The sequence below is a fragment of the Thermobia domestica genome, chromosome 1, assembly GCF_964235325.1.
Source record: "Thermobia domestica chromosome 1, izTheDome1.hap1.1, whole genome shotgun sequence".
Lineage (NCBI taxonomy): Eukaryota > Metazoa > Arthropoda > Insecta > Zygentoma > Lepismatidae > Thermobia > Thermobia domestica.
This window is the reverse complement of record NC_137454.1, coordinates 145670494-145695755: the sequence shown is the minus strand read 5'-3', so window position 1 is coordinate 145695755 and position 25262 is coordinate 145670494. Positions and strand designations below refer to the sequence as shown.

General features: G+C 35.8%; 1 protein-coding gene across 4 annotated transcripts in view; it reads left to right on the top strand.

Annotated features, from left to right (window-relative positions):
• LOC145689780 (GTP-binding protein 2) overlaps positions 1-25262 on the top strand; it is a 111980-nt gene that overhangs the window by 62311 nt on the left and 24407 nt on the right. For all 4 annotated transcript variants that reach the window (XM_081763993.1, XM_081763985.1, XM_081763988.1 and 1 more), the window contains 4 exons: positions 5760-5936; positions 12127-12351; positions 20473-20682; positions 22442-22957. In XM_081763993.1, coding sequence (XP_081620119.1) covers positions 5766-5936; positions 12127-12351; positions 20473-20682; positions 22442-22957 — 1122 coding nt within the window. In that variant the 5' untranslated portion in view covers positions 5760-5765. The remainder of the gene's footprint in view (positions 1-5759; positions 5937-12126; positions 12352-20472; positions 20683-22441; positions 22958-25262) is intronic.

The following is a 25262-nucleotide window of genomic DNA, read 5'->3' as shown; positions in this document are numbered from 1 at the left end:
GTGATATAAACAAAAGAGTTTTCCTTCTCTTCGAGAACTGATAAGTTATCATGTTACTTTCAAAAACTGAACTATCAAAAGAGCTGTAGATGTCATGTGTGGGGGTGTTCGCGAGTTTCTGTCAGGAGTCTTTTAGAAGTATGCCTAAAAGAAAATTATCCCGGTTAGGCTAAAGGAGACAGTGATAATGAGAAATGAATGAAATGGTGAATTAAAGAAAGTGGAAGGCAACGGGAGAACCCCCGAGAAAACCACTCCCACGGTGTTTGTCAACCACAAAGTTCATTTGGCGCAAGCTGGGATCGAACCAAGGACCATTTGCACCAGAGGTGAACGCTCTGCCTAAAAGAAAAGAGTTTTCTGCTTCTGTTCATATATATAGGAATGTTTCTTTACTTGAAAACGAGAAAAACATATAGACTTATATATACAATTTCGGAACTATAGCAGTTGTCATTAAAACTGTCAAAAAAAAAAAAAAAAAAAAAAAAAAAAAAGAAAAAAGAAAAGAAAAGAAATGTCGGGTAAAGAGAGCTGTACAATATTTATAATCTATAAAATGGAACAAAAGCATAAAAACAACAGAAGAATAGCTACAGTATAAATTTGGTATTAAAGCTTTTGATTTGCTCCATTTGCATTCAGCCAGCTGTATCACTTATCAGTATTAGGGCTATGTCGTGTAACATCCTGCTAGTGGAGTCTTTACTCCTTCAAGTACTTATTCGGTTGTTAAGGTCTGTTCTGTTGTGCAGTGGAGGCATTGTAATGAAAGATCCGTCCGTCTTTGGAGGTCATGGTGAAGTGTCAAGGTATTCATGATTCACATATGATTCAAAGAGATTGTGAATTGCGAATATTATTTTATTCATATATATTTTTAAACTGTGATAAGATTTTTAAAAATAAATCAAGATTAGACAAGCAGAAGTATTTTATCTTTGATTGTTTAGTGATTTGCGTGCTTTCTAAAATCATTGGAGTTATCTTGCTTGTCAGATCATGCAGTTCAATGATTAATTCATTCCAAATAAAGTTCATGCCATTTAATATTTTCAAAAACTAAGTATCAAGCAAAAGGTAATACTGACATTTTTAAGGACATAATATGCAAAAACATGTGAAATGATGTGAAATAGAGTGACACAAATTTTAAACATGCTATTTTCGACTGAATAGGTCCTAATTCATGATAACTTTATGAAATAACACTGTCATTACATTTTTTTTTTTTTTAAGTTGGAAATGGGAAACTCTTTCCACTCGATTTCATAGAACTTTGTACCAAGGCTGTATCAAGAATAGGACGCGCATTGATGATCAGAACTCTATTGAAATTCTTAAGTTTATACAGTGAAACTTGTGTATATTGTTCATTATCAGTTCTACTGAAAATGACAAATTTACAGGAAATAAAAATGAAAGTTGAAGCAAAAGTAGTTGTAGATCGTGTTATAAGCATTTCAAAGTGTTCAATGTTTATCATTAAATTACATTATACTAACATTAGATTATACATACATTCTATTCTTATCGCAGTATGTGGGTAGTTATTGCTAAGACTTACATTTAAATCAGTTAATCGTAAGTTAAGCAGATTATATGAACTTTGAGTGTCAGTGAGCAAAACTCGCCGTACTGCGACAAATTTGATTCTACTTAAATATTTTATAATAAAAATTATCAATTGTAAGTTATGTTCTAAGTGAAGAGCTCACTCGTGACTATGTGATTGTCACACACTCCTTCGGTCCGGGAGACCGGATTCGATTCCCGTTGGATAGCATGTGGTTCCTATCTCATGTTAAGATATAGATTCATATCAGAAATAGCCTTGGTCCTGAAAGGGACGTCAAACTCTAAACCAACCAATCAAAACCACGTAAACTTTCGTTGCGTTATTCATTACACATAAATACATGATACAGGGAAGTGTGGTAATTGTAGTTCATGAAACGAAATCATTTAGCAAGTTGACTGATTTCCGACTTTAACTGTACTACTAATTTCGTTTTAATGTGTGTAACTTTTCAGTTGACCTTTTAGAAGAAAATAAATAAGATATAACAATTTATTCAAGCAAGGCTGTGTACTGTACATAAATGTATCTAGCAAACTCTTTGTTTTTTATTATCAGCAACTACAAAATAGTATACTGTATTAGCATTCTTTTCACTTATGCCATCTCTGTTTGCAGAAAACACTTTTTAGATGTTATTTGTCATCTTTGTTGTTGCATTTTGAAATATGATATAGTCTAAACATTGTGTAATGTAAACACGTATCCTTCTATAATTGCTAAGTCAGTTCTAACGTGTAAGAAATTAAGATGTTTGATGTTCTTTAAATGTCTTCTGCAAATTTGATAGTTTCATGTTAAAATTTATTTCTCATTAAAAATTATAACAAGTGTACCGTAGCCTTTAGTTCGTCCAAATTTCCAAGTGTAGTCTTTTAGCACCTAGATCTTTTGGCTTTTGTTTGTATTATTCATTGGCATAGTTGTCTGTTCGTAAACTTTTATTTCTAAAGAACTACGACTTGACCGATTTGGACCAAAATTGGTAGGAATAGGAATTGATGGTCATTTATAGGGCCTTGCAAAGTCTCCAAAATGGCCGGAAAGTAGAAAGATAATATACCGTATCTGGTACGATAAGATATGGGAAACAAACTTTAAATTGTACTTCTATGCTTGGAAGGAAGAACACGGTCCACATGAACAATTGTGGATGGCCAAACCTGAGTTTCCAAGTCACCGTGAGTTCCTTCGTGGCTAAGCGGTTAGCGTGTTCACCTTTGGCGTGAGAGACCCGGCTTCGATTCCCGGCGGGAGCTCATGTGGTTCGGATTGCACGTTAATCAGTAGGTCCCGTCTCATATAGCCTCGTTGCTGAAAGGGATGTTAAACTCAAAAACAACTCAACTCAACCAAGTAACCGCATTCTATAACAACTTGAGAGTGAAATAAATATGCAGTGAGGCGAGCCATCATGCAATACCTTTTAATAACTAGTTTTCCATTGTTATTGATTATTAATTAGTAAAATACCGTTTTAGAAATGAAAATTAATTCTTTTGAGCTTACCAAGGTCATATTTATTGCTTATTAGTACCTGCGTGCATGATATATTGCTTAACAATTACAGGAACTGCGTAAGTTATTATATAATTTATAAGGGTTTCTTTATTGTAATTGAGTCCATTCGTTCTGTTTGTTGTAAGTACATTTTTTTTTTCATCTAACTTTCTTGTATGTACTTATTTCTTCTTCAGTAAGGTAGCTTCATGTTTAGTATGCTGTTTAAGGATGGAATCGAGACGAGATTGTTTACAATCTGTCTCTCTCGAATTAAAAATTCTCGTCTATGTCTTGTGTCGATCTGCAAACGTTTGTGTCATTATCGAGGAGCAAGTTTTCTCTTGTCTTGAAGTAAATTCTGTGAAATTAAAATGTATAAGTAATATGTAATATAATCTTTTTCAATTCATTTTCAGAGGTGTGCTTATCAGGTTGTCTTAAAGGTATTAAGCCTTTGGAGGTCAAAATTAAGAACACATTTATTATGATTTGAAAATTAAGTTATGAAATCATGCACGATTTTGTTCGATGACTTGCCACTTTTCCAGCAATATTGTAATCCCTGGCTATAGCACTTCTGTGGTTTCTGGTCAAAAAATGTGATACATGGTTTTCACAGGTCTCTTTTTTAAATAACTTAAAATCATTCAGGAAATTCTGTAGAGACCGAAACAACGGTGCCAGATCCAGGCTATATGGTAGGCCCATTAAAACCTCCCAGCCGAGTTCTCTTAAATTTTGACGTGCCGCTAAAGATATATGCAGTCGGCTGTTGTCAGCGTGGTATACACCTTTTCTGTTGACCAATTCCGGCCGTTTCTTCTGACTTGTTAGGTTTACTCACGCTAATTGTCGTCAGTACAAATTCCAGTCTTATCATTCTGCCCGTGATTCACAATGCCCTTCCAATCCGGCCAGATGCACAGCGTAACCTTCTTGAGGATCATTGTGGGCTTTGCCACAGACTGTGGAGCTTCTCCTCGCTTGGACTACGATCCTTTTCGCACATTGTTGTATGTTATCCACATTTCATCATTCGTGATCAACCGCTTCAGAAATGTCTCGATTCATTACGTTTCAGTAGAGATTCGCAGGTAGAAATTCGATCGAGTAAATGTTTTTGAGTCAGATCCTGTGGCACCCAAACATCGAGCTTCTTTTGTAGCCAGCTGTTTTGGCGATGGATGTTTAGTTCATTGGCGATGTCATGACTGCTTACATGCCGATCTTGCTCCTCTTCAGCCAGAATATCATCCATTTTTTCTGTAATTGGTGGCTCAATGCAAGGCATCCTGGAGATCAAAATTTTCAGATTTAAGCTGCTACTTTCCATAAAATATCTTGCTCATAAGCAGCACAATTTTCTTCATGGCTTACACAGCATTTGCGCCTTTATCGAAATGTAATTGTAAAATGTAGCACAGTTTTATCGAAAGTTGACTCACCTTCACGGTACAATACCTCACGTCTGATAATAAGAATTCCAATACGTTTTGAACATCTGCTAACTTCAGTTGTCAGCTGTCAAATGACTTAGACCTGACCCACTTCGACTCAAATATCTGAGATAGAGACAGTAACTATCTCATGCACGAAAAGTTCAATACATTTTAGATTTATCTGAAATGTCCGCGTGTGATGAATGCCATCCTCAGTGAGAGTACTAAACTTGAAGTAAAAATAGAAGTTGTGGTTCATTTGCCACTTTGAGCATTACATCCCGTCCCATTTAGCCTTGTACTGATATAGGGCACTTAATTCTGCGTGAGGGCAGGGTGGCTCAGTGGTAGAGCGCTTATTTTAGTGCGTGAAGTCCCTGGTTCGATTTCCGGCCAAGTTTGTGGTGAACAACATCGTGCCCGTGAGTTTTCTCGGGATACTCCTGTTTCCTTCTACTTTCTTATTTCATCACTTATTCCATCATCATTCGTTTGCCTTAATCATCGTTTCCCTTAGCCCTCCCTTGCGTACTCCACTGCTAGAACTGTCATCGAACAGAATACGTAGATGCATCATTGTGATGATTTCTGTTTAAAAATAAGGTTTTGATATTTGATATTCAAGATAATCATAGTAATGTAATTCTTCTCGCGTTACACACGATATTATTTTTTTAAATGTAAATACAAATTAATTTTATTCAACTTTGAAAAACAACTTTCCTGAAGGTATCCGAGGTATCTTGGTTGTGCAACAAAATTTTCAGCAAGGTTTTCCATCAAAATAAGAATCAACCCTGCAATTGAAATTTATTTTTCTTGATTTCGGCAACTATTGTTTATGTTAGATTAGATTGGCTTTAGTTCGTTCTTATGTCATGATACGAAATGCTTACATACATAATCTGTTCACATATACATCATACATATTCAATAAAGTTCTGTATATTTACATTTGCTTATAGAATATTATACACAAACCTAATTTTACAACTGCGAAATACAACACAAGACTTTTCTTTGTAGATATATACTACCAATAATTTTATATAATTTAAGTAATTGTAATCTACTAAAAGTCAGTCTGTAGTTATCATCTAATCAAAATACTTTGGTAGTCTTTGTCACACTTCCGTAGAGAAAAATCTCATTAATATATATGACAATTATTATCACTAAACTTAAATTATTTTTATAGTTGTATTGCACTTCAATTGATCTTGTGTTTCTTTCCACAGAGCCACATGGACTCGTTCTTAGGCTTGTTCGACCCTGGAGCATCGGATGAATGGGTTGATGAAGATGGGTTCTCCACAAACGACCATCTTCCTCCGGAACCGCAGCTGGGTAATGTGGAGTACAAACTAAAACTAGTCAATCCATCGAAACAAAGATTCGAGCATTTAGTTACGCAGGTTAGTGTTTCTAAAATAAATATTGAGCATATTAATGTTTTAAGTTATTTGTTAAAGAACTGTTATGGAGAAAATACAAGATACTTCGATAATTGATATCATAATTCCAGTCCATGAAAGGTGACTGGAATTTTTATATGTATTATTTATTAATTTAAGTTTTGTTGTATTGTATTTAAGGTACCGCTTTTTATTTTATTTTACTTTTGGTTTCAAATGTAGGTAAACTTTTTTTTTTTTTTTTTTTTTTTTACATATAAAGAAATCATATCTAGGAGAACTTTAATAATAAAATGTTTTCTCCATGTCGAAAAATTTTTGATATCGCATATCTAATAATTTAAATTAAACTGTTATTCCAGTTTATCTCAGTGTTGTACAATCAACTGAAAGTAAATCCTGACAATCAATGTGCTACCATCTCGTTGTTTGTTAGTCATAAACTTCCTTTACAGGATCAGGATTATTTAGTGACTCTCCAGTTATAAAGAAACGAAAACATTCACGTAGAAAGAACTGAAATCTGTGATTTAGTTCACATATTTTTCGCGGTGCCACTTTCATTGGCGACGTAATAATCAAACAATAATAATAATATACATTCTAATAGTTTTATTTAAGTGGAATTTGAAAGTACATAAATAATAATTTGTATAAAAGAACATGAAGTAAAGCTCAAAACTGACAAGGGAACCTTCCGAAAATGATAGTTGCAGTGAAAGATGTGACCTATGCCAATTGAAAGAGCTGTAACAGAGATAAGCATTCCCAAAAAATTAGCTGCCCATAGCAATAGGTTCAAGAAATATAAGGGGTGGAAGTTCGGGAAACAGCAAGGTAGGACAAGGGGGAAAAGTGCAAATTCCGCAACAAAAAAAAAAAAGGGGGGGAGGGGGGCACGGCAAAATACAATGCTGACAAGTGATGTATAGAAAGAGACTTGCCACAATAGGGAACAAATGAAGGCCACCAGTGGGGTTAACAGTGTTGCCAACTGCAATGAAAAGTACATGTTTTGCAAAGAGCACTATATGAAGTGAATGTAATATTCAGTGTCAATCTGTCATGTAGAACATAAGATATGGCGTGTATAATCAGTGGTACAATCTAAAAAAATAAAATAGAAGAAAACAGAAGTACGAAAAATACGGAAAAGACGGAGTTTGCCATAATGCGCCACATTTGATCACGGGCTGTGCATATTAGAATGAACACAACAAGAAGCACCGAATATGCAGGAAACCGACGTACCTAGAGTCGAAAAGAAAAACTAGTTCAAAAGTTGGCAACACTGGCCATGAACATCCAGAACAGTCTAATATATTTAGGGTACTCCCTTCACAAAAAGAAAATTCCAGCAACAGGCATCACTCGGAATGCATCAATCCTAGAGTGATTGAGGCAATGTCAAGTCGGGGAACATGAAATCGTTGGGTTGAGCCAACAGCCGATAATAGAAGTAGTTAACATTATGTCATGGTTGGGTCGTATGTGGGAATATGCAGGGTGTCCCTCCAAACTTTGTGACCTGAAAGATTTGCGAAACGAACAAAAATGTGACGGATCCAGTTGTGCAGGAATGTACCAATGTCAGGGGGTGATAAAAGTCAGTGAGAAGCAAGTGCTTCCAGGATCCCCATCATAGGGCCCCAGGAGCCAACTTAAAATTTTCAAATGGCAACAGGGACCAAGTGGTACCTCTCTCGATAGATCATGGAATGTGCAACAACATATATAGGAAACATTTGCTATATAAAGCATGTTTTTCAAAATGGCCGCCATAAATATATGTTGTGTCTTAACATGGCATGAAACATTGTAATCTCAAATTGCTGCGAAGCGAAAAGAGATGTTGCAAATCCAATTGCACAGGAATGTACTCATGTCGAGGGCCAAGAGAACTTTGTAAGAAGCAAGTCCCCCAGGGCTTCCATCATAAGGCTCGAGCGGTCAACTGCAACATTTTAAATGGGAACAGGGAGCGGATGATATTTCTCTGGATAGATACAACACCGCCTATAAGAAACATTTGCTATATGAAGCACGGGTTTCAAAATGGCCGCCAAAAATGCACGTTTTTCTTGTCACCGAGCAGATATTTTTGGCGGCCATTTTGAAATCCCATATGGTAAATATTTCTGATATGCATTGTTGCATATTCCAAGATTTATCGAAAGAAATATAACTCGACCGACGGTGCTATTTGAAATTTTGAAGTTGGCCCCTGGGACCCTATGATGGGGGACTTGGGGGCACTTGCGTCTCACATAAGTTTGTCGCCCGCTGACATGGGTACATTCCTGCACAACTGGATGTGTCACATTTTTTTCGCTTTGAAACTATTTCAGTCGCAGAGTTAGGTGGGATACTCTGGATATATCATATAGGCGGTGATAGTACTGCAGACAGCAACACACAGCAGATCAAGCCTTTATGTTTGCTTTCTACAGGTGTGGATATGTGATAGAAAGACCACCAAAGGTTCCGACACCTCTAGAGTACTGTTTCGAGACATTCACAGGCGATCATTGTACCATGTGTGATTGGCAGTATTCCGCTGTGCTCACTGCAAATGTATCTTCTGTTTGGACCATTGTCTCATCGAACAATTGCACGTACAATGTGGACGAGCACGTACAAATGATGCGAAGGCTAATGCCGGTTGCCGGAATTTTCTTTTTGTGAAGCGAGTGGCCTAACTATATTATAATTGTCTGGATTTTCATGGCCAGTGCTGCCAACTTTGAAACTTGTTTTTCTTTCCGACTCTAGGTACGTCGGTTTCCTGTATAGTTGGTGCTTTCTTGTTTTGTTCATTCTAATATGCACAGCTCGTGATAAAATGTGGCACATTATGGCCAACTTCGTCTTTTCCGTATTTTTCGTACTTCTGTTTTTTCTATTCTCTTTTGGTAGATTGTACCACTGATTATACACGTCATATCTTATGTTCTACATAACACTGAATATTACACTCACTTCATATAGTGCTCTTTGCAAAACATGTACTTTTCATTGCAGTTGGCAACACTGTTAACCCCACTGGTGGCCTTCATTTGTTCCCTATTGTGGCAAGTCTCTTTCTATACATCACTTGTCAGCATTGTATTTTGCCGTGCCTCCCTTTTTTGCGGGATTTGCACTTTTCCCCCTTGTCCAACCTTGTTGTCTCCCGAACTTCCACCCCTTATATTTCTTGAACCTATTGCTATGGGCAGCTAATTTTTTGGGAATGCTTATCTCTGTTACAGCTCTTTCAATTGACATAGGCCACATCTTTCACTGCAACTATCATTTTCGGAAGGTTCCCTTGTGAGGATTTCATTAAGTGTCATTTATGGAGCAAGTGAAAAAAAATGCATGAAATATTTTTCAACTAGGATTTTAATCCTATTTCAAGACTTTTTACTCTGATTTGAAGATTGTTGCTTTTTCCAACCACTCGCAGATTCGAGTTTCAATACAAGTATTATTTTTGGTTCATAATACAGATAATGGAACACTAAACTCCAGATTTCATTTCATTACTCATAGAGATACTATAATGTACCATCTTCTTAATATAATTACCACGGAAGTGGATACCCTTGTATATAATTTCTTTTGACAGTCATTTGAGACAACTATCTGAGTATATCCTTCTATAATTTAAAGAAGGCGTGGTCTTCTCCACATACAGCAAACTTTACTCAAATCGATGTGCTCATTCCAAAATTCCTAAGAAGAGAAATCGTATAGAAAGGCACTCTTGAATAAACTTGCAAAGGTAATCTTTTTTAGGGCACATGCCCAGGGCGTAATGTCCTTACAAAAAGAAAAGATGAATGAAATATGAGAAGTCCATAACCTAAAGAGGAATCGTTTAAAAATAAGTGAATTTGCAGTAAATATGAAAGATGCGAGACGTGTTTTCTATTATGAATCGCATTTTTCTCAGTACTATTCACAATAATGTACACTTCTGAGTAGCAAGAATAAGGAATGGTAGGTACACTGTGCGTAGCCAGAATATAGGCAGCTTTGATCTTTAATATGAATAGAATTCGTATACTATGCTATTAGTATAATTCAACATAGTAAGATACGTATTCATTTCGCCCTTTATCCGTTCCTTCTCTCTCTCGACTACCATTTTCTGTTTTAATGGGAAAGACGTCTGCGTAAAATAATTAAATTTGGCAATCATAATATGAACAAAAACTGTTTTTATTTACAGTTTGCAGTTAGCAACCCCAAACTCAGGAAAGGTTACCTTAAGGAGGGTTAAGGAAGAAATCCCTCTCAAACCAAGATTGGTTTACCATTGTTGTTCGTAAGTCATTCTATTTTAAGTTAACCAAAGATGAAAATTCATGGTCTCAGATTTTGATGATTTTTTGTACGTTGAAAGACATGTTTGAGAATAGTTATTTCCCGAAATAAAACTTTTCACCCCTTATAGTTAATTAGTAGCTATTTACGCAATTAGCTTCAAAGTCACTACTCAAAAAGAGCTTATTTGCGTTTTATTGTTTATTTCAATAACCATAAGTGCTATGAAGCTAAAAATTTGCATCTGCATGTAATTTTGCCTGTAGATTTCAAATCTACAATTAAAACTAATGAGTATTATTTAGTAAAGTTACAGCAGCATTTATAGTCCCAAATTCTTGCCCTGGAATGAACATATGAAAATTGTACGTGTGTGAAATTTTAGCACAAGGTTAAGAAATACCTATATTTCATGTGAACCCAATTTGGTATTGGGTATTTGAACCTAAGAGCCAAAATAAAATTCCAATATGTGCGAGAACCAAATATTAAATGCACAGCAGTTATATAAGATGGGCTATGGACAATATCACATCCATTAGATATTTTTTTGTATCAATTGAAGATGTTCAGAGCATGGCACGACTCAAGAAAATAGATTTATTCTTGTGAAGACAATACCTGGAACAAGAAATAATCCTGGTTTCATTCCTGACAGTGAAATAAGTTTAAAAATTGAACTAATTTCCTTTACACCAATGGAACACCTACATAGAGTTTGGGTAGATAAACAATACTAACAGAAGACATCAGGGTAAAAGTCTTGGATCCAGGTGGTGATGATGCTGGAATATTCTGAAGAATATCAGGACTACAACACAAAGTTCTTACACCTTGCAGGGCCCGCTTCCACTTTTCACTGGCCTGGAATGGAACCGACGATATCGTATGGGTGCTAACCGATCATATTCTTATTGACGCAACAAATCACAGCTAGTGGAGGATCACAAGGTGTATATCACATGAGACTGTTCATAAAATTTAACCAGTTATTCAAGATTTTCAGAAACATTTATACATTGTACAATGCTGATGGTTAGTACATAAGTCAAATGTTACTTTTGCTGTAATTGAAGGCTACTTTGTAGAACAGTTGTAATAAAAGCTGTACAGTATTAAATAGCTTATATCATTACTTCAGAAACTCGTTATGAGGCAAAAGACACATTCAGATTTTTTTTTTTTTTTTTTTTTTTTTTTTTTTTTGAGGGGGAGGACTTATGTTCAAATATCTAAAACAAAATTTGGTTCACACGAAATATAGTTTTTTTTTTTTTTTGTGCTAAAATTTCACACTTGTACAACTTTCACCACATGCTCATTCCAGGGCCTGAACTTTGGACCATAAATGCTGCTATAACTCTACACCTACCATATACAATATTTATTAGTTTTGATTGCAGATTTAAAGTTTACAGGCAAAATTACATGCGGATGCTTTTTTTTTTTTTTTTTTTTTTTTTTATATATATATAGCTTCATAGCTCTTATGTTATTGAAAGAAACTATAAAATGCAATATCAGACGTTTTTGAATCGTGACCTTGAAGCTGATTGCGTAATTAGTTACTAAGTAAATAAGGGCTGGAAAAGTTTTATTTTGGGAAATAACTATTCGCAAATATGTCATTCAATGTACAAAAAATTATCAAAATCTGAGACGTAAATTGTTCATCATTGGTTGATTTAAAATAGAACGACTGTATTATGAGGCCTGAAATGTCTGGAGGGGAATGGTTGTTCACGTTGTATGCAGAGATATTGATGACAAACGCGGATTATATACAGGTGGATATCCACTCTTGCTGGCAAATGTATATAGGTATAATGCCTACATAGGCTAGAACGAATTACGTGATTTATTTCTTAAAAATTTGCAGATGAAATGGCGGTTGCGAGAAGGCCAAGGCGAAGCAATTTATGAGATTGGTGTGGAGGACAACGGTATTTTAACAGGACTGACGGACAATGAGATGACGGCCAGCCTTCAAACGTTACAGCAAATGGCTTATAAACTTGGAGCCACTACCACAGTACTTCGGGAGCGGATTGTAGACAGCGAGAATGGAAACTACCGAAAAGTGGCGGAAGTTCTTGTCAGAAAGGTGAGTTATAAATGTAATTACTACCACATATAAGAAACGTATTTATTTATGTAAACTAATGGTCTTATCAAAATTATCGCTATGTATGCAGTGAGGCAAAACTGTGAAACTTTATTTTATTCTGTAACAAATGAAGGTATAGCTTCCTGATGTTTTGTATTGTAATACTAAACGAAAGAAAAATATTTTGCTATTGTCAAGCAGTCGTAGCCTTCATCTTTAAGACTGACATTTTGATTTTGTATCAGTATTTTAAGAATATAGTGCAGATGTACAGGAATTAAATTGAAGTTTTGAAACCTTTCGTAGTTTTGCTATCGCTTGAAAATATCTTTGACATTTTATAATTCTGTTTTATTAAAATTTCTGTTTGTTAATTGTTTTGTAAATAACTCAACATCCGCGTGCAGAAGTGTAAACTCATTATTTTAAGTTGGGGGGCGGGGATGGAGTATAAGTAAATGAAGGTTCAAAAGAGTGCAGTACTTAATATTTAATATGATAATTTATGCAAGTATGTGTATTAATAAAATTACAATTTATATTTTGAATAGGAAGACTTACTTAACAACTTGGTTGTGTGTGATGAATTTCTACCCAGTATAACCCTGATCAGAAAGTGTTCGATTTGTTTTCTTCCCCATCTCCATTACAAGTTCAGACATAACCGTTTGTAAGATGCAACTTGAAACTATTCTCTGCTCGTGCGACTAGTATCAGTGCAAGCAAATGATTAAATAGTTGCCACATAGTTGTTTATTGTGTGTGCTTTGTGGAATGGAGTCGAATTTCTGTTTTTCTGACTGGACAACAGCACCACAATGGTGCCAAAGAATCCCGCTCAGAGCTTATGGAAATCAGATTTCCGTTAAATTGGCTGGTATTGCAGTATGTTGTGTATTTTGGTCCTCTGATGAAAAGTCTTAATGGGCTCGAAACCAGAAAACCCCGCGTTTTTAAGATATCCGCTGATTAGCATTATCACTTAAAGGTATATGCTCCGTTGTAAACTGAAGATAATAATTAGGTCGACATTTTATCTATGACGTATGAACGAGTCTCACTAGGGTATACTAGGACCTTTGGGGCCGCTGATTCCGAATCCGAGATCGGTTAACTTCCATCACATGAGGTTCAAGGTTATTTGAAGGTCAAATCGAGAAGGAACGTTGCAAAAATCTGAACAAAAGAGTACATAAATGTTTTCTGAGTCGCTGGATCCGATTGTGTCATTTCCTTGACCCGACAAGGTCATGTCAAGGTCACTTTAGGGTCGTTTGAAGGTCAAACTTGAAAAACCGTCGGAAAAGTCTGAAAAAATCATAGGTTTATCCAAAATTATTTAGACCGTGAAAGCACTGATATTATTCAATTTGATAGAAAACAGGTTTGAGCCAGGATTGTGACGTTTTGTAATCTTTTCAAGATTTAGAAACGCTACTCGATATGAGCTTTGGATATGCTTTGCAGTGAATAATGACGAATTGCCGGCCATGGAAGGGGAAGATGGTCCGATGTTAGGGTATTAATGAACTTGTAAGTCCGTTGCTAGGACATTAGTTTGTTGTGCACATAGTTTTAGTGTCCTATGGTTTTTAGGATGGGCTCGATGTCAACAACAGATCAAATACCTTAGTCGAACTTTACTGGAATACATACAAGATGCTGGTAATCATAATATCGACAACGATGGAAATGAAGGTGAAATACTGGAGGTTGAAGTTCAAGAATGATGAGATTGAGATGCAGAACAAATGTTTATTGGAGAAGACACTGCAAATGACAGACTTGGAAACTAAATGGACAGTATTAATGGTAAATTCGATTAACACCGACCTCGAATTCGGAATCAGCTACTCTGAAAGCCTATCTATGAATTTTTTCAGGCTTTTCCTATGGTTTTTTAAGTTTGACCGTGAAATGACCCTACGATAACCTTGAAGTGACCTTGTCGGGTAAAGAAATTGACATAATCGAATCTAGGGACTCAAAAAACATTTATGTACTTTTTGTTCAGATTTTTGCAACGTTTCCTCTCGATTTGACCTTCAAATAACCTTGAACCTTATGTGATGGAAGTTAACCGATCTCGGATTCAGCGACCCCAAAGGTTCTAGTATACCCTAAGGAGACTCGTTCATACTTCATAAATAAAATGTCGAGCTAATTATTATTTTCAGTTTACGAGGGAGCCTATACGTTTAAGTTACGATGCTAATCAGCGGATATCTTAAAAACGTAGGGTTTTCGGGCTTCGTACCCATTAAGACTTTTTATCAGGGGACCAAAATATATAACATACTGCAATACCAGCCAATTTAACGGAAACCGGATTTCCATAAGCTCTGAGCGGGATCCTTTGCTGCAGTATCCAAACTGCAATCCCTGTTTGTGATATAGATTATTACTGGTACCGAGTAATACTTGCTTGGGTATGTAGCTATGACCTGGAAATTCAATCTTAATTATAGCAGTGCAAATCTTACGACGAACCAAGAGCACATGAGAAGAGATGTTTACTTTTTTGTTCTACCATCGAGTACGCTGCGGAGGATCAATCAGTCATACAACAGTACTATCTTTATGGTTTTCGTCGTCTTCGCAATACAGCTTGTCGCATATACCTGGTAAATCCACCACAACCACGCTCCCCCTCATTGCTAATCTCTTTCAAGAATTGTTGGTCAAACACAAGATATAACAGGCCCGTCGATCTCCCTACTCATTAAGCATTGCTCCATGTTACTTCTGTCTTTTTTTCCGAGTTAGGGTTGCCTGTACATGGTAAGTGGAAAGATTAACCGATTTTACCTTACACCAATTTGTCTATAGGTGCAAATTAGTGATAAAGAAAGAGTGAAAGAACGTACGACTGGATCGAGGATAAATCCCTGGTCTCTGGCTTAGCGTATCTATGTGTTAGACATCACGCTACCCAGTCTGCTCCCTGAACAGCCATGCATTCTATCATCAGTGCGCAGCCACTCAGAACCATGGACTGTACCACAACTGCTTAAGCAACTCAGTATATGCCTTACAGAGCACCTTTCATGGTTGAATATGAGAAATAGAGGAAATAATCTAAATAACCATCTAGAAGAGCGGTGAATGCACTGCCACGATAATTGCGAGATCTGGCTTCGATTCTTAGTTAAGTCATGCATTCTTCACTCTTTTTACTGAGTACCATTGAAGTTACCTGCCTCTTTTCCAAGTTAAAGTTGCTACACAAAGAAACCAGTTTTCAAAATAGAGAAAAGATAAATACGACGCAGCATCTCTTAGAAATATAACATAAGAACTTCCAAAACTGCTACCAGCAATTGTGTACAGTCCGAAGGGGCTTACTACTTCGGTGGAAGGTGTTAGCATTTTTTTCTTTCTTTTTTCGGTAAAGGTTGGCACTTTGTGATCAAGGTTGTATTTCACTTGGGTACCCTACGAACATCTTCAAAAGTGTTAAATGACAGGGTTTAGACTAAATAAAATAACATTTTAAAAAAATAAGTATAATAAAACTAAAATAGAATTCTGTGGAAGACGACTAACTCACTCACTGTACGTCTTAAAAATCCGATTTTATATTATATCACCTTAGACTAGCAAAAGTTTTTTTTTTTTTTTTTTTTTTTTTTTTAATCTTTTCTGAAAAGCTACTCGACTAGAACTCTGCAGTATCTTCCGCGCCCCTTTTCTATTTTATTCTAGACGTCGCGATGTTATTATTATCCGTATGGTATTTAATCCTCTTTCACCTCATCATAGCTATTCTGCTATTGGCATATCACTTGCTGCAACTGAGAAGCTTCCATGCTTCATGGTCTTGAGTTAATCTCTTCGTCTTCATGTACAATTTTCTATGTTAATACCATTCATCAACTGTAGTCTCCTTCGGCCCCTCTCTCTCTTTCCTGCCATCGGACCTCTTAGCACGCCCCTTATGACGTATTTATAACATCATGATATTTATATTTATATATGATATGAAACGATGATGATGTTTTTATGAATGCGGTTTTGTTTAGTAGGACGTTCTTTTATTTGTCTCGTCTATATTTACTTAACCAGAGTGATGTATTTACTTGCGTTAGGAAGACATTCGCGTTTTCCCGCACTGATTAAATCTACATCATCCACATACACAAGTAGCTGATTCAGGTCATTAGAGTGTTAATTTTATTTTATTTTATTATTATTATTATTATTATTATTATTATTTTTAATCCTTCTTCTAAAACCAAGTGAAAAGCTACAATAAATAAAGCTTCCCTGTTGCAGAACGTTTTGAAAGAATCACAATTTTCTTTGCACTTCACTACTTTCTTCACTAAGATACATTTTCATCAGCTTTACGGTATTCTTGGGTATTCCTAAATTCCTCTGTCTAACTTTCACCCGACTCACTGAAAAATCTTCAAACAGTTAAATTACTCAATCGTAGGGTGATATCAATAAAACGAAGAAGTTGCTCATTACTCACAATTTTGAAATAGTTACTCGCATTGGTATCAATAAAAGGAGAACTGAGCACTACTCGTCTCGGCTGACCTCGGAGAAGCCCCTCCATTTTAGTGCAACCACACCTCTCTTCTCGAGCTGAGTGACTACTCCGCGTTTGATATCAATAACATTGAGGTACTGCTCTGTAGTGCGAGTAACTTCTCCAAATATGTGGAGCAAGCTCAGTTGGTGACTCCATGTGAAATATGGCAGAGTATATGATTGTTTTGCAGCATAGAAAAACTTATAAACTGCATAGAAATGTTGCAAATGATGACTATATACAAAAAACATTATAGGTTCATGAAAGAAAATGTAGAGTGGTTAGCACATTATTTTTTAGGAGAATCAACCGAAACTCAGGGTGGCGCACTAAGTAATGACGAAAAGATGCGAGTTTTCTTGCGTTACGTGAGTGACGGGATTCCAGGTCGGAGTGTCAGAAGATTCTGGTGTGGCTCAAAGTACTGTTGTGTTGATTTTGAGTTTAACGTCCCTTTTGAGCAGCAAGGCTATATGAGACGAGACCTACTGATTAACGTGGAATCCAAACCACATGAACTCCCGCAGGGAATCGAACCCGGGTCTCCTACGCCAAAGACGCGTACGCTAACTCAAAGTACTGTGTCTATAACTATTACAAGTGTAATGGATGCTATTATTGCAAAATCTGAAACCTGGAGTGAGTTTCCGTCAAGCGTGCGTAATATGCAAGCAGAAAAGGCAGAATGTCAAGGCGGAAGGGGACATTTGTTGTGTGGAAAACACAATCAGATGGACGTGCTTTATGACGTGATTGGCTGGACTTTTTTCTTTTCTTAAAGGAAACAAAGAGGCCAAGTGTATGATTTCATTCATTCTTAAAGCCAAACAATCTACATTTGTGTTAATCTTGATATTGCTGGATTCGAATCAGCATCCATCAGCTCCAATAGGTTCGTTCCCATGATTTCAGCATTACTTTCTTGTTTGCCGCCTTTTTCAAATCATTCTTTTTTGTTTTATTCTCGCTCGAATATTAATGATTTTCTTTTGGATTTGTGTCTCAGTTGTTGATGTATTTGATATTTTGTTGCATTTCACTGTAATTGCTTTCGACGCTTCGGCTTTCCTTCGTGTACTTTCTGGTGGCTGTAACTTCGAAAGTACCCTGGAAACTCTTTTATAATATCCACAAATGCACCTCAATTGAAACTGTCGTTGCTACTTTCCCCTTCTGTTGCGTTTAGGATACTGCGCCATAGGTTAACCACAACAGAATGACCGCCCGACAGATGAGAGAAATGAGTTATCACTCTTTTTATTAATACGACTCTGCTACACGCAGAGGAAACGCCAGTAAACGTTCATAAATCTGGGGCAGTCTCGATCTGAGTAGTGGCTTGTTTTATCGATACGAAATTGAGGGAGGAGATTACTCCAGGTATAGTTACTCCGATTCTTGAGCAGAATGTATTGATATTGCCCATATTCTCATGTTTCTTTAACAACTTTTCGATTAGAAATTTGGTTCAGTATTGACCTGTTGGCCCGAGTCATACTAATAACACTCAATTAATTCATTTATGTAAGAAGTTAAGCGTAATATGAGAATTTTAGATAGAGTCTAATTACAACTTGGCAGTAAAGATATATCTCTGTACTTACTGTAGATTGTTTGATTCTTTTTCTTAAATATAGACATTGCTATTGATTCTTTCCATTCTGTAGTATGTTTTGTTCTTCTTTCTTCTTATCGTAAATTTTCCATTCTTGCAGCCTTCCTGATCAGTGTGTGCACGATGACTTTCTTTCAATCTATCGTTCTTCTAGATCTTTTCTTATTCTTACCATTGTTCTTTTTTTGACATCCTTTTGTATTTCATCCTGACATCAGTTTCTTGATCTTCCTAGTTGCCATTTTCGTGTGATTTTCATTAGTTAAGTCTACTTTCCAGTAATTTTTTTCTATATATCCATTTTAGGGTAACCTAGATTCTTCACTTCTATTTTGGATATTTATCTAAAGATAGTGATTGACCCATTTTTAATCTAAATTTTAAGGAGAAAGTGAAATATTTATTTCGTTGATTGCGATTGAAAGAGTTTTCTTTTCACGTATTTTGTGACCTTGGTCACAGGTTAATCCATTGACACGAAAATCAACTCACTCTATAAACATATTTTGCACTTTTGGTACAAAGGGTGTAAAATTGAAATAAGGTATACTAGTCCTACTTTATGGAGAAAAGAAAATATTTCTTGATGTAACCGTAACCTAGGTTGTTATAAGATGTGCCTCCTGTGTAGTAGCATCTTTGGTTTCCTAGATGTATTCTGATCTCATATGAGAAGTTTCGCGCTTTCATAATATCTTTCTCCGTGTGTAGTCCCTTCGTAATTTCTTTCGTCATTCGCCCATCTACCATCACTTCTGTGCTCAGGCACTTGAAAGTTTCATTTCTTGAATGGTTTCGCTTGTAATTTTGTTCGTTTGTCTTGTTATTTTTTCTTTAAAGAACCAGTACTTCATTTATTTTTTGGCTTTTTCGGAAACCACATTCTTCTATATATTTGGCCCAAGTATCCAGTTGACTTTTCTTGAATATTCACATTACATGTTATTTATTTATATTTTTTCAATATTTCGCTATTATCTTTTTCTATCGCCACATTTCATCATCGTGCTATTGTATACCCACTGGACTTGCCACTATTTATATTGCTATTTCATTTGCTTCTGGATTTTTAAATTTTTTTATACCTCTTCTACACTTATTAGGCTGATATCTATACTTATTGTACTGGTATTTGTTCCTCCTATATTAAGCAAATGATTTATGTATATTTGAGTAAGTGAGAACCTCCTGCATTGAGTAGTTTATCTGATGATCAACTTCTGAATCTGCTATAACGTAACGCATCTTCTTAGTTCTGTACACTGTTACAGTGCTTATAAAAGGTGCACGTTCGCGCTATGCAAGACAGCGTATGGCTATGGAAAACCAAATCTAAACTCTCTAAAGTAATCTAAACTCCTGACCTTTGAACTCACGAAGGGCTGTGGTTATTCAGGCGTCTTGGTGATATGTGATCAGTATCTGACTTTCTAGAGAGAGTTAGCTTCTCACCATATTAGCTGAACATCAAATGTTCCGTGCCTCTGTAGAGAATCAAGCTTATGAACTTTCGTTCTAACTGTTCTGCTATACGTCAATACATGATAAACAGAAATCAGTTTTAAAAAATTCTTAATTCGATGCTTAGAATAGGCGAGTGACTGTTGAATACGAACGATTACAAAACTAAGTATGTATTACTTTTATAATGCCTTCGATAGATATTCATTCTCATAATAACAAATATTGTTTAGAACTTAGAACTTATCTATAGATACATGTGTATTACTATTATTAATAAATATTCCATCTTGAGTTAGCCATATCGTATGTAATAGTTCGAGATTAGATTTCATTACTGCGTTGTGCTTCATAGTACGTATTTAAAAGGTTTTAAAATCGAAGTTATATCAATTATATATTATTTCTTTCAAGTATATAACATAGATGATTTCGTAACATTTTTTCAAATAGCCACTTCATGTTTACATAGACATAATAATTTTGTTTGCTTGTTTTCCAGGTGCCAGATGACCAGCATAATATTGAAGTTCGAGTGGCGGTTATGGGTAGTGCAGAGGCAGGAAAATCAACATTACTTGGAGTGTTAACTCAAGGACAATTAGACAATGGTCGCGGACGAGCTCGGTTAAATATGTTTAGACATTTACATGAAGTTCGGACAGGACGGACGTCTTCGATTTCACATGAAATTCTCGGTTTTGAATCTCAGGTAAATATTGCATTGTTGTAAAGTATAACAGTTGCTCAATTGAAATAAAGGTTAGTGTCAGTAAGTGTTGCATTATTATGAAGTATAAGGGTTGTGAAACATAGACTGGTGTCGCGACATTGTATATATTGGACAACATACATTATATCACAACGACAACTTGAAAGAGTCCACAGATATGCTTTTCCATCGTTCAGGTAACTGTTTTAATGTTGAACAGGTTTCCTTATACTCTTCGTAAAGAAGGATACTGATCGTTGACTGACCCTTTTTCCTTGGCATCTCGAATGAACTCTTTGACCGAAAGTTCCTGACCGCTTACCTTTCAGGTCCTCCTTCAACGCGCTAAAGACGTGATAGTCGCATAAGGGGAGTTTTGGTTTGTTAGGCGGATGTTTCATAAGATCACATTGGAAACGGCGCATTGTAAATTGTTAGTATTGCAATCGAATGTGCATGCGTTATCGTAGAGCACAAGTACACTTCATGAGTTTTACCAGCCATTTGGTTTTGATGGTCTCTCGGAATTTGTATAAGTTGTTATAATAACGTTGAACGTTGATCGTGGCATCATCAGGACCCATTCCAATAATAAAGGTCTAATTGAATTACAAAAACTGTCAACATGACCTTGGCAGCTGAGACATGATTATGCCCTCTTCGGTCTTGGTAATACAGGATATCTTCACTTTCTTCTAACTGACTGGTAACCATATTTTTGTTACCAGTCACGATTTGCCCTAAGAAACGTTCGTCCGTGTAGTATCACCTGAGATGTTCCAAGTATACCTCCAACCATACGGCTTCCTGTTCGTCATTGAAGTACAAGATATCCATTAGGCACACACTTTCAGACATTCTTGTTCTTTTTGCAGAATTTTGTGGATGGATTCAACACAGGTTGACAGCTCATGTATGGTTCCGTGCTGATTGTTCTACACCATTGTATCAGTAGTAATCTTTTACCAGCTTGGTTAAGGGCATCTGAGAAGCTGTGCATACCCCTCCACCTCGAAACCCGACGCGATTTGAACATCGTGCTTCGTTTTAAATATGCTTTCCCGTTCCACGTACACCGTTTGTGTTCAGGTATTCAACGAAAAATTTCACTTACTCAAAAACCTACTTCGCACAGGAATTAAACCATGTCGCATTGTACTTACTGAACCTACCCATGACACATATCCGTAGCTTTAACTTTCTACTCAGTGGATGCGTGTTTCAGACTTCCTACGGTTCTGCACTATTATTGCAAACACCAAGCCATGCAGTACTATCCCGTCAACTATCTGCAAATAGATTAATAGAAGCAAATCACATTCAAGCAACACAAGGCCTTTTACTACAATTCTACTAGGACAACTTAAGTTTCAATTGAATAATCCTTTTAAAAAAGGTGGATTAGATTAACAATACACACATGGCATATATATTGAGAAGGAGTGGAAGTCTGATGAAGACACAGTTATTGTTTTGAAACTGTTACGTGATACTGTTTTTTACATATTATAACATAGCCTTGCTCAGTGTGTTATTGTGTATTAGTACAAAATGGAAACAAGGCCTGATAAAATAGTTATACTGTATATATATATATATATATATATATATATATATATATATATATATACCAAATAATAATAATAATAATAATAACAACAATTGTAATTGTATGAGGAGGAAACCTGTAAATTAATACATCTATTCATGTGTCCAAAATAATAATATACATAATCTAATCTCTTTAATTTTATTTCAGGGGAGAGTCGTGAACTATAGTGAACTTATGACAGCAGAGGAAATATGTGAAAATTCAAGCAAACTCATAACTTTCATAGATCTGGCTGGTCACCAAAAATACTTGAAAACAACAATCCTTGGGCTGACAGGATACTCTCCTCATCATGTGATGCTCGTGGTTAGTGCGAACGCAGGAATTGTTGGAATGACACGTGAACATTTGAGCTTAGCTCTAGCAGTGAATGTACCGTTCTTTGTTATAGTGACTAAAACCGATATTACGCCGCCAGCAATATTAGAAAATACTCTTACGAACCTCGAGACTATATTGAAAACTGTAGGATGTACAAAGGTTCCGCTACGAGTAAATAATGAAGATGATGTCATCACGGCGGGTTCGAATCAGTTAGCGGAAAATATTGTGCCCATATTCTGTGTGTCGAATGTAACGGGAGAAGGACTCGAACTATTGACAAAGTTTCTTCACGTGTTACCACCTGGAATCAGTGCGAAGGAGAAAGAGAGGTTAGAACAGGTTGGTATTAAATGATTTTTCATTATGATATAATCACTCATAGAAGTTTGACCATGCATATGTTCATTATTGTGTTACTTAAGTAAGCTATCAGAAATTCAGTGCCTTTTTGCAGAAAAAAAAAAACATATCCAAAAAGATAAGTACAGTATGTAACTTCCTCCATGTTCACTCTGAAACTATTATTTAAATAATTAATATTTTTCTGACCAGAGTATGCATTTCTTTATTAAAAATAAATTATTTCGTTACAGTTTCCATAACGTAACGGGGAACTTAGGAAATTAATTGATATTTGGGAATAAGAAGAAAAGAAAGAGAAATATGATAATAATAGTGATTATATATATATTAATAGACACAGTTATTATATATATATATATATATATAAATGAAACGGCAAATTATAATAATTTCGTATCGTTACATAATTTACATTTAAAATTATATAATGAATATCAACCATTTAATATTATGATATCTCTATTACCTACATTAATATGAACATACTTATTAACGTCTGAGAAAGATAACGTTACGTTATGGAAACTGTTACGAAATAATTTATTTTTAATAAATAAATGCTTATTCTGGTCAGAAAAATATTAATTATTTAAGGTACAGTATGTTTTTGACTAGGAATGTACTGTTTAACAACACCAGAATTAAAAGTGTGATCTTGAGTGAAATGAAGTGAAGTTTGTTTTATGTAGGCCTAGGGAGAACTTCAGTGCATATATATAAAAACAAAATGCTTTCATGATAATCTACTATTATACGTTTTAAAAAATTAAAAAAAATAAATGAAAACTTTTTTCACGTTTCATTTATGATCTGTTGACCAATATAGTAATCTACATCAGGAATAGTCACCCCACGTGCCACATTTTATGTTCATAGTCTTGAATGTGCCATGGACGAACTTTTGAACTAAAGTTTTCTATATATTCATCTGCCCGTTGGTGAGTTTGCGCATGTCAGTAGTGTCATGCGGTCGCAGGTTAGCCATCCATTATCTATTTTTATCTTTCTTTACAATTTATTTTCTAAAGTATGTTAATAGCTTGGTAATTCCGCACGTTTATGTCAACGTAAAACCTTCCAATCCTGAAGGTTAGACTTCCTTGGAGGCAAGACTCCATATTTTTAGTTGTTTTATGTTCTTATGAGTTATTCGTAGCTATAGGAACAATATATACTTACTGGCTTCCTAAACAAAGCACACATGCTCAAAGAAATGTATCAACTAGTGGTGCTACTCAGCATTTTTGTCGGCAAAAGCGTGGAAAATTTAAGTAGCAGTTAAATTCATAAGGATGTCCTGATTTAATTAAAGGAATTAAAATATACGAAAAATATATATAAGGTGGGCAGGAATTAACTCGTAATGAAAACTGTTTAATATTTAGCCAGTTTTCATGAAATAAAAAGCATTTCGTTCCTTACAATGGGAGAATCGTTATGCATTCCTAAAATTCCGCATAAACACTGCCATTATCTACCAATTTACGTAAACTGTTGGGAATGTTTGCAGCATACTTCTGCAGATACTCCAGTGATACGTTTGAAAAACTTGACAGTAAATTCCATGGACGAAAATTCAACTCTTCCTTCAAAACATTTTGGATTGTGTGTCAGTTAAACTACTTTCGTGAAATTCCTGTGTGATTTTTGAGGATCGATGAACATTTCCTGAACCATTTGCACATTTTCCTCCGTCCTGGGTGTTAAAAGGCAACCGCGTCTCTAATATCTGCTACAGGACCTGTGTCCGTTAGCTTCGAACGGCAATTCATTATGGCCTTTGCACCTAATGAGGCACGAGGTCTTTCACACTTCGCCACCATCTCTGTACTTGTACTACAAACTGTCATACTTCGTTTCAGGATGCCAGCTGAGCCCTCTCACGTAAGGTTAGACGTTGCGTCATGGTCAGCCACTAATACCTGCAGTGACATAAATGAGATATAACGTAATAAATTCTATAATTTTAAGGAACAAGATACTTTTTGTTTCATAAAAAATGGTTAGGTAATATAAAAAGTTATAAACAAATTTTAATAGGGAGTTAATTCCCACCAACTCTGTAAATAGATCAGTTTGAAGTAGATATAGGGCTGTGGTGGCTCAGTGGTATAGCTTTCACCTCTGCTGCGTGGAGTTCCTGGTTTCATTCCATCTCATGCCAAGTGCTCTTTGTGGTGGACAAACGCCGTGTGCGTGGATTTTCTCTGAGTTCTTCCCATTTCCTCCCACTTTTCATTCCACTATTTCATTTATTTCTCACCATCACTGTCTTCTTTAC